The sequence below is a fragment of the Ranitomeya imitator genome, chromosome 5 (assembly GCF_032444005.1).
Source record: "Ranitomeya imitator isolate aRanImi1 chromosome 5, aRanImi1.pri, whole genome shotgun sequence".
NCBI classification, from domain to species: Eukaryota; Metazoa; Chordata; class Amphibia; order Anura; family Dendrobatidae; genus Ranitomeya; species Ranitomeya imitator.
The window spans coordinates 80,807,436-80,818,741 of NC_091286.1; the positions used below are offsets into that span (position 1 = coordinate 80,807,436).

The 11,306-nt window shown below is 44.9% G+C and overlaps 1 protein-coding gene across 2 annotated transcripts in view; it reads left to right on the forward strand.

The window, feature by feature from the left end:
• CLHC1 (clathrin heavy chain linker domain containing 1) overlaps window positions 1-10,560 on the forward strand; it is a 68,919-nt gene extending 58,359 nt beyond the window's left edge. For both annotated transcript variants that reach the window (XM_069768860.1, XM_069768859.1), the window contains exon 12: window positions 10,018-10,560. In XM_069768860.1, coding sequence (XP_069624961.1) covers window positions 10,018-10,214 — 197 coding nt within the window. In that variant the 3' untranslated portion in view covers window positions 10,215-10,560. The remainder of the gene's footprint in view (window positions 1-10,017) is intronic.
• Window positions 10,561-11,306: the final 746 nt, after the last annotated feature.

An 11,306-nucleotide genomic window follows, 5' to 3' on the forward strand; every position in this document is an offset into this window, starting at 1 on the left:
AACAAAAACGTACTAAATAGTATCACCTCCATCAGATCCTCCTTTATAGATGACCTCAAATCTGACCTAATTATTTTAAGGCTAGAGAACAACCTCTCTACACTAACCTGGGTTGGTGGCAAAGCAGTAACCACATGAGCAACATCTCTTCATCTGAGGATGAAGGAACGGCAGCAGTGGCAGGGCCCGAGTCGTCTTGCTCTTGGCCGTCCTGTAACCAACTCATCCTAACTGCTACCTTAATCAAAGCTTCTTTTCCTTTAATAAGCTGTTGATCATCCACAATATACGATGACTCTGGTCCACATAAGCAGCTGCCAGAAGAATTTTATTTTCTAATAGCAGTGTCTCTCTCCTTTTCATTGAAGCAGCAATGCCATCTGCGATTAAACCTCCTCTTTGGGACAGGCAAAACAACAAGTTCATCCACTCCTTTATAAAAATGTCAGGAGTTAAATCCTCAGTTTGTAACTTTTTAGTCACTGTAAATGGGTGATGAAGCAATTCCTTCAATTCAGCCACCTGTGTCCATTGACCTTCATGTAGTGTTACCTGAGGGTTGGCCTTATCTACAAGGAAGGGTTTCAGCTCAAGCAATCGCTCAATTATTAAATAGGTGCTGCCCCACCGAGTGGCTTGATCCACAATTGCCCCTTTTCCATCACGTCTCTTCAAGATGGAATCAATTTAGGGGTTCTGGTAGCAATAGGCAATTTCCTCACTTTGCTAATCAGAGTTCCATCGTGTCCCTCTTGCAGACTATCTCTTATTGCCAGCTGCAGCGTGTGCACAACACAGCACATGTGATGAATAGGAAAGAGGCGTGAAGCAGCTTCAACAAGATCATCTAATTGTAAAGAATCATTTTGCTGTTCTTCTGTAGTAATATCTGTTTGCTCCTCCGTTATGGAAACAGGATTATGGCCTTCCATCTCCAACATACTGAATGTGAAATGTTCTTCATTATTCTGATTCATTGGTTTAATTGTACTTATCATGTTTGAAGCATTATCAGTTACAATAGCAAGAACCTATTCTTTTTTGAGTTCATAATCTTGCAGAACTTTTTCCACTAAGGTGTGGAGAAACTGGCTGCTGTGATGAGCTTTAGTATCTTTTACTGCCAGTGTCTTAGTAACAATTTTTTTGTTGTCACAAACCTATCGAACGTTGATAGCAAAATAGTTCACTCTGTGATGTGTACATGCATCCATTTTAAGAAATACAAAGTGTCTCTTGAGAGTCTTTTTAAGATCTTCCTTTTGGTTAAGGGCTTCTTCAATCACTAATTTTCTAACACTTTCTCTTTCCAGAGAAACACCAAGTTTGTGGGCCATTTCTCCATTAAGAGCTGTAAATGCTGGTCGTGCAAATAATGATATTGGTACACAGTTCTTCACAACAAGCCTGATGAGCTGTCTTTTAAACACATCTGCTGTCATTGTTACAGTAACTTTGTCACTTACAAAATATCTTGTAACTGACGTTTGAGACACTCTTTCCTCCTACTTTGCCTGGCGGGAAGTGCTGGTCTCTGGCTTCTTGGGCCTGCTGTGATCTTTTTCAGTCACAGCTTTGCAAACTTCTGCATGGCAGCGTTGCAAATGTCTTTTTAGATTGGAATCTCTTGAAGGAGCATTTTTACCACTGCCTGAGTATGCACTGATTTTGGCATCACAGCATTTGTTTTCATCTGGGTCACTTATACACTGACACACAAAATATTTATTACTTTGAGTCACTGTGAAATGCTCAAATACAGCTGACTTCATAAGATGCTTCTTATACATTTTGTAATTATGTAAATTCGCTCTCAAAATAATTTTGTCCTGTAAAAGAAAAGAAAATAAAGTATATTGTAATTCTTGCAAGAATAGGGAATCATGCACTGTATAATTTGGGATAGAAATAAAACAATCGTTGCATAAATTAATAGGACAGATGATACCGTGTTTCCCCGATAGTAAGACACCCCCGAAAGTAAGACGTAGTGGGGGTTTTAGCGGGGTCGGCTAATGTAAGACGTACCCCGAAAGTAAGACGTAGTAAATACCGTAGTGTTGAGTAGTGTCGGGGTCGGCCGAAACTCGATGGTTCCCAGGGTCTGAAGGAGAGGAAACTCTCCTTCAGGCCCTGCGATCCATATTTAATTGTAAAATAAAGAATTAAAATAAAAAATATCGCTATACTTACCCTCTGACGCGCCCTGGTACTAACCGGGAACCTTCCTTCCTTCGAATCAGCGCTTCCAGGACCTGCGGTGACGTCGCGGCTTCTGATTGGTCGCGCGAGCAGTCACATGGGCGGTCGCGCGACCAATCACAAGCCGCGACGTCACCGCGACATCACCGCAGGTCCTGGAAGCGCTGATTCGAAGGAAGGAAGGTTCCCGGTTAGTACCAGGGTGCGTCAGAGGGTAAGTATAGCGATATTTTTTATTTTAATTCTTTATTTTACACTTAAATATGGATCGCAGGGCCTGAAGGAGAGTTTCCTCTCCTTCAGATCCTGGGAACCATCCAGGGATACCTTCCAATACTTGTGTCCCATTGACTTGTATTGGTATCGGTATCGGCGATATCCGATATTTTTCGGGTATCAGCCGATACTATCCGATACCGATACTTTCAAGTATCGGACGGTATCGCTCAACACTAGTACGGTAGTAAACTGTACGTTGGGAAAAAAAACGCAGCGTTTTTTTTTCCAATGTAAGACATACCCCGAAAGTAAGACATAGTGGGACTTTTGAGTGGTAAAAGAATGTAAGACACTGTCTTACTTTCGGGGAAACACGGTAACATTTGTAAAATGTGTTGTTAAATAGCTTTACTCTGAACTTTCAATGTCAAGGCGTATCTCAGCAGGGTACAGCTCACTAAATGCTTCACATCATATTTCTTCACAGTCTATGAAGAGGGGAGGAAGGAGGGAGGGAGCATGTTTATGCTGAATCATATTCCAGAACACACACACACAAATATATATGTCCGCATCGATCCTGTTACTCTTTTTCTGAATTTGAGATGTTAGAAAACATTTTGTTCCCTTATATTCTATGTATAGTGTATATAAGTCATCAGAGCAGCTAATTTCTCCAAACATGAGCTAAGAGGAAAAACAAACTAAAAAGTTTATTGAAAGTTTAGATATGCTTTAGGAAATACTTACCTTCTTTAATCCTGCTTTCCTTTTCACTCCAGAAATTCTGAGATGAATGTAGGTTTTCCTTCCCTGTGTGTTTATTTTTTCCCCTTATCTGTAGAGGAGGAGCTTCATTACTTATCATGAACATAAACTGCAGCACTGATTCATCTCAACTAAGGGTACCGTCACACTGAAACGACGCTGCTGCAGCGATACGACAACGATGTCGATCGCTGCAGCGTCGCTGGAGAGCTGTCACACAGACCACTCTCCAGCGACCAACGATCCCGAAGTCCCTGGGTAACCAGGGTAAACATCGGGTTACTAAGCGCAGGGCCGCGCTTAGTAACCCGATGTTTACCCTGGTTACCAGCGTAAACGTAAAAAAAACAAACATTACATACTTACATTCCGTGTCTGTCCTCCGGCGCTGTGATTTCCTCTGCACTGTCAGCGCCGGTCAGCCGTAAAGCAGAGCGGTGACGTCACCGCTGTGCTTTCTGGGGCTGGCCGGCGCTGACACAGGATGCAGGAGGAGTGCAGAGAAGCAGAGCGCCGGGGACAGACAGCTGAAGGTAAGTATGTAGTGTTTGTTTTTTTTACGTTTACGCTGGTAACCAGGGTAAACATCAGGTTACTAAGCGCGGCCCTGCGCTTAGTAACCCGATGTTTACCCTGGTTACCAGTGAAGACATCGCTGAATCGGCGTCACACACGCCGATTCAGCGATGTCAGCGGGAGGTCCAGCGACGAAATAAAGTTTCAGACAATCTGCTACGATGTACGATTCTCTTTTTTTTTTTATTTAAATAGATTTTTATTAACAATATAAAAAAAAAGAGAACAACAGAATGCCATTTACATTGCATTATATCAGATACACATTTTCTTACTTTAATAAACCCCAACATTACCCCAACTACCCCCCTCCCCCATAAGACAGCTCAGTCTCAATCTCCACCCCACCGAGGCATTATCTGCCTCATGTAATTTATCCTCTTCCAGGTCTTAGGAAACACGACGCCTATACTCCTCAATCCAAATCAAGCCAAGGAGACCATATTTTATTAAAGAGTTCTATTTTCCCCCTTTTACTGTACACCCCCTTTTCCAATTTTAGACCATGTTGAACATATTGGAGAAATTCCCTTCTCACAGGTGGTTCCGCGTTTATCCAGTTTCGTGCTATTACTTTCCTGGCCATGTAGAGTAGCCTAGCGATTGCAATCTTCCAAGTATTGTCAACTCCAATTTCTTCCACATATCCCAGCACACATACTATCGGGTCTCTAACAACTCTGCACTTATATGCTGCTTCAACCCGGCTCAAAACCACCACCCAAAAGGCAGCCAGTCTCGGACACGTCCACATCATGTGATATATTCCTGCCTTCTCACTCGCACACCTCGGACACCCAGAATTGGCACGCAATCCCGCTTTGTATAACACTTCCGGAGATTTATATACCCTATGCAAAATGTATAGCTGCGAGAGCCTATATGGTTCACTCAAGGACAGTCGCGGAACCCACTCCATCACCGATTCCCAGGTTTCATTTTCCATCGGCCCCACTTCTCTCTCCCACTTAGCTCTCGCCTTTATAGGGAAATCTAGCAGAAATGTGTGCATAAGGTCCTTATACAGAGTGGAAATAACTCCCCTTGTAGTACCCTCACCACACACATACTCCAACACTATATCATCTTGAACCCTGATATCAGCCTTCTTATTCTGAGCTCTAAAGGCATGTCTCATCTGCGCATACTGATATTCCCCTGTGGATCGCAAACCAAATTCTTCCTGCAATTGGGAAAAGGACTTCAGCTCCTGCTGCTGGATTATCTGGTGAACAAAGCAAATTCCCTTATTCTGCCATTCCATCAATCCTCCCAGGGCCTCAAAATCCTTTAAGTTGTGGTTAGACCATATCGGTGTGAATTTAGTCAACCCTGTAACCCCACGAATCTGCCTTAGTCTATTCCATAATTTACGAATCAGGAACAGGGTTGGGTATATTTTCCCCAGCGCGCCCAATGAGCCATCCTCCAAACACCTGGCCATCGGTCGTCGGTCCGTCACCTCTTCCAATAGCTGTTGTACTGCACTGGATGACGCCCCTCGCGCCCAGCCCTTCAAATGCTGGCTCTGGGCCGCAAGGAAGTATATTTCCGGGTTGGGCAAAGCCAAACCACCATCTTCCTTGGGTCGTTGAAGCGTCTCCAAGCTAATACGTGGATATTGTCTACCCCATATCAAACTTCTAAAGAGGGCATTAATCTGCCTGAACTTCCCCCGAGGGATCCAAATTGGTGCGTTATGCAGAACATAAAGAATTTTGGGCATAAGGACCATTTTAATAAGGTTTACCCTACCGACGACCGATAGATGTAGCTTATTCCAGGCGTCTACCTTTGCCTTGAGTACCCCCATAACAGGAGTCAAATTTCTTTGCAGAAACTCCGCCACCGGCACCGAAATCCATATTCCAAGATATTTAAATTGGGAAACCACCTTCAGCCTCTCATCCCCAACATCCTCACTCACATTCTCTCCTACGTCATCCACTCTAAAAAGAACCGTCTTATCCCAATTAATTGTTAGTCCCGACACAGTACCAAATCTCTCAACAATTTCAACGGCCCCTCTTAGTGAATTGTCTGGATCCTCCAGGAACAGCAAAACATCATCCGCATATAACGCTATTTTTTCCTCTACTTTGCCATACCTAAACCCAGGGACCCCATCCGACTGCCGAATCTTAGCAGCAAGAGGTTCTACAGCCAACGCGAACAGGAGGGGTGACAGCGGGCATCCCTGCCTAGTACCCCTAGCCAGCCCTATAGGACGAGATAGCTCCCCATTTACTCTAATTCTGGCGGATGGTAATGAGTACAACAGCTGTATCCAGGCCACAAACTGCGGGCCAAACCCCATACATTCCAGCACCTGCCAGAGGTACCCCCATTCGACGCTGTCAAATGCCTTGTGTGCATCTAGCGATACAATCACTCTTCGACCACAGTTATCAGACTCTACCTGCAAATTTACATATAACCTCCGCAAATTAATCGCCGTTGATCTATCCGGCATAAAGCCAGATTGGTCCGAATGCACCAGACTCGCAATAACACTAGAGAGGCGGAGAGCCAACACCTTGGCCAGAAGCTTGACATCAATTGTTAGTAAAGAAATTGGGCGGTACGACTCCGGTTTCCCCAAGTCCTTATCCTCCTTTGGAATGACCACTATTATGGCCTCTCTCATAGAGGCTGGCAAGCGCCCACAAGACCTAGCTTCCTCCAATACCATTTTTAATCTAGGAATCAACACTTCTGCCAACCCTTTATAGATCTCAGCGGGTAACCCATCGACCCCAGGCGCCTTCCCATTGGCCATAGACATCAATGCCCGACTCAATTCCTCCTCAGTGATAGGGGCCTCAAGGCTCTCCCTATCTGCCTCACTCAGTCTCGGCAAATCCAGACCTTCCAAGAAAGTCAGTGCATCCTCGACCGATTCACCAACCCGAGAGGAATACAAATCTGCATAGAAGTCCGCAAAGGCTCTCAAAATTTCAGGTGTTTCCGTTATTTTACCTCCACTAGCAGAATCCAAAGAGTGTATATATGAAGAACCTCTCTGAGCAGCAGCCACTACCGACAGCATATGTCCCACTGTTTCTCCCTCCTGATAGAACAATACCCTTTGGAAATCTCGTTTCCTCTCAGCTTTACCTAGCAGAATTTTTTCCAAATGATTTTGTGCGTTTTTCATTCTTTTCTCTGCCTCAGGGGTTCCCAGTGTGGCCATCCCATCCTCTGCTTCCTTCAACTCCTCAACTGCCGCTTTTTCTACCTCTCTCGTCCTCCGCTTACACCTACTAATGTCCCTAAACAGTAGTCCCCTCAGGTACGCCTTCATTGCATCCCAAATTGTAAGAGCGTCGGCGCTTCCATCATTTAAGAGAAAGAATTCCGCCACCTCCCGTCCTATACTTTCCAACTCAATACTCTGTAACCAATTAGGATGAATCTTCCATTCTCTCCCACTTAGCGAGCGAGCCCCCTCCAATCTAACCTCTACTTCAATTGGACTATGGTCCGACAAGGCCCTTGGCAGATATCTCACCTCCCCAACCAGTGTGTCCAAGATCCTGTTACCCAGAGCCATATCGATTCTAGAGAGTGTGGCATGTGCCGGTGAATAACATGAGTACCCTCTCTCCCCCACATGTCTAACCCTCCACAGATCAATCAAACCTATCTCCTGTATATAGGTGCCAAATGTTGTTATGTGTCCCTCCGACCTATTCTGAGTATTTTTATTTTTATCCCAATATTCATCACAGATGTTATTTAGATCTCCGATAATTATTAACGGTGTCGGTCCCCATTTTTCCACTCGCTCCATTACTTCTCTAATCTTCCTGCTAGAGTAGGGAGGCGGAATATACATCGCGGCAACACACAGCATCACTCCATACAGTATACACCGTAATAGTACATACTGTCCCTCCACGTCCACATATACCTTCACCTCCTCATACTGAACTCCCGCTGGAACCAAGATTGAGACTCCTCTTGCATACGTGGAGAAGGTAGAATGATATCCCCTCTGGATCCATCGTCTATTCAAAACATCCACTTTTTCCCTTACCAAATGCGTCTCCAGCAAGCATATCATTGAGGCCCTTTGGTCTCTTGCATATTGCAAACACGCAGCACGTCTAGATTTCTCCCCTAGGCCTCTCACATTCCAGCACAAAATCTTAAAACGGGTCCCCATCACTTGGCTCATCTTCACTATAAGTATCATCAATTTTGAGCTCAGGCTGTCTAACTACCCTCCCCCCCCCCCCCCCTCCCAACTCCCCCTCCCACCCTTCCCCCCTCACATCTAACCATTCCACCTCTTTCCAAGAGTGGGGCATCATCGCCCATAGCGAACACTCCGTTTGGCATTACCTTCCCAACCCTCCTCCCACCACTGTACATAGCAGGATTTCAGACATTTTGAAAAATAACGTTCTCAAAACATTTTAACTTAGAATTATTTGCACACACAAGAAGCCTGCATACACTTAAAATATGCCGCATACCCTTCCTCCCACTTTCCCAGCAACCATTACACCATCCCTTTAACTTAATACAATCCAGCTCCCTTCTTCACCACCCATACCCCCTGGTTTGTCAATCACATGACTCTTTTCCAACTGACAGATAAGTAAACAACTTCAGACTCTTCCCACAGTTTCAGTCTCCTTTTCCTTTAAGCTTTTTAGCATTAATATCGATCCACTGGGTAGCGTCCTCCGGCTTCTGGAAAAAATGAATTTTATCAAACGCCACCACCCTCAGTCTTGCTGGGAACATCATGGAATACTGCACACCCAATTCCCTCAGCCGTCTCTTGATACCCGTGAACATCATCCGTTGTTTCTGCACCAGAGTAGAATAGTCTGGGTATATAGCAATCTTTTGGCCTTCAACTGTCAGATCCGTCATGTCTCTGGCCTTCCTCAGTATAATGTCTCTGTCTCTATAGTTTAGAATTTTGGCGAGCATGGTACGGGGATTCGCTCCAGGGACAGGTGGTTTCGGCGGGACCCTATGCGCTCTTTCTACCGCGAACACTTTTGTTAGCGCCATATCTCCAAATGTCTCTAACAGCCATTTTTCAATATATTCCGTTGGATTCCTCCCTTCAGCTTTTTCAGGGATGCCCACTATGCGAATATTATTTCTTCTGGACCTGTTCTCAAGGTCCTCATTTTTCGCAGCCAATTCAGCTATTGCTTGAGTGAACTTTTTCTCTGCTTTTTGCAGCTGCACTATATGGTCTTCTGCAGTGCTCACTCTCTCCTCTACCTCCCCCACACGTTTGTCAATCTTCTGCATGGCTGCGTTTATCTGGGCTGTGTCCCCCTTAACCTCCTGTATCTGTATGGTCAGAGATTGTTTACATGAAGAGACTAGCGCAAAAACGTCTCTTAGGGTAGGCTCAGCTTCTGGCGCCATTTCCTCGGGTCCCCCTTCTGCCACCGCCATTTTACTCTCCTTTCTCCCCTGTTGTACCTCATGTTCTCCTGCTGGGCTCTCCTCCTCCTCCTCCTCTTCGGTATCAGCTCCGGCTCCCTCCTCTGCGGCCTCCGCTCTCGCAAACTGCTGGAGCTTTGCCGCTACCTCCATGCGCTTTCTGCATGCGGCGTTCTCCTTGTCTGCCTTTTCCCTCAAGTCGGCGCCATCTTGGATTGCGCCTGCATCCCCGGCTCCCGCGTCCTTCTGCCGTCTCCTGGTCATGTTCGTCGGTTCCAGCGCTACCGAACAGCACCGCCGGCCTCTCCAAGTCTCCCCGCAGCCAGTAAGCCCCCGCAGGGACCAAACAGCAGCGGCTCTGCAGGATTTTACAATATACAGCGGCGGGAGCTCACAGCCGCACGTCCGCTCACATGGACTCTCAGGCCACGCCCCTCACGATGTACGATTCTCAGCGGGGTCCCTGATCGCAGTAGCGTGTCAGACACAGCGAGATCGTAACGATATCACTGGAACGTCACGGATCGTGCCGTCCTAGCGATCAAAATGGCACTGTGTGACGGTACCCTAAGTCTAGACCTTAGATCAGGAATAGGACAGACATTTATAGGACATTTCATAACTTTCCCAAATTTGTATGAAAAAAATATTACCCACAAACTGCATTGAACTACTGTACCCAATTTATTATATATTTTAGGAGTCAGAGTTGGTCCATTTTATTCCGACTCCACCAAAATGGGCTCCAACTCCGACTCCAACTCCACAGCCCTGATATAGCATCCATGTTTTTACAAACATATAACATAAAGTATTGTTTTTTTATATACCTAGCTGCATTGGAGCAAGTCATTCTCAATGATGTCGTCTGTACCCCGGAAGGATGGGTAGAAATCGCAGAGGAATGTTCTAACAATGACTACAGACAGCTGTCTGAGAAGATCAAGTCTATCGTCATCTCACAAGATGGAGTTGTGGAGATTTCATCCAAGGATGAGGATGCAAAAATAATGGAGCATGTATATCTGTAATGACTGCTGTGTGACAGCAGAGGGAGCACTGGCACAACGCGCCAGCAGAAAGAGTGAAAATTGGTTGTTATTTTAATTATGGAGGCGATATATGGGGCAGAAGTGAGTGTAGAAATCTGCACAATATGTCTACAACCTCACTGTAATTGAATATCCTGTGTGCACCCTCAGTGTGGATGTAAGCATTGCATATTTGCTGTGGTTTTGCAGAATAGATTCTCGTGTCAAATCTGCAGCATAATACTTTACCAGCAATGTACTGGAGATGCAGCAAATCTCAACAAGGCTTTGTAGATAATTTATGCTCATAAATTGACATAAAAAGTAGATTTTCAAATCCACAACATTTTGCCGACTTGATTCTTGCAGTTCATAGTGTCCATTGTGGGGAAATATGGGAGAAAATACGCAGCAAAACCCACATGTAGCACATATGAAGACTGCAGGGGATTTGATGCAAACTCCATTTAATCGTGTGTAGGGACCCTCAGTCATTGTTTCATCAGATTTAGCTGTTATTCAATGGGGCAGTGCAGATGACTTTTTTTTTCATTGACCAAATCTCCGTGGGAAATTAATTGTAGCCTGCACTAGTTTTTCCCCATAAATTGGATGAGACTCTGCCTAAGGTTGCGCCAAAAATAATTTCAGATATCGTAAGGAGCCGCTGTATAGCCTCTGATTTTTCTACCGGTACTTTACAATTCTGTAACATAAGAAAGTGTAAATGGTCTGGTACATTGTTAATTGCTTCTGTAAAATAAACAAAACAGACTGCATGACAACTGTATAGAAATACATGAAGCTGTCACGCTCGGGCCAGTGAGAGCCGCCGGCCAGTCCGTGCATTGCGGTCCAATTTATACAGCCGTCTGAGTGCGCCCTTAGAGGAATCAGTCCTCCAATCGGATTCCTTGTCCAGTGTTATCATTATTACTATTAAAAAAATTAAAAACCCTTTAAGGAGGCCATATGCAATAGTAATCTCTAATGGAAATCTGCCATAATGTATTGAACACGATATTGACAGTTTCCATCTCCTTCTTTATGCTTTCTTCTTCTCCTGCTCCTCTCCCAGTCTCGTTCTTTCTG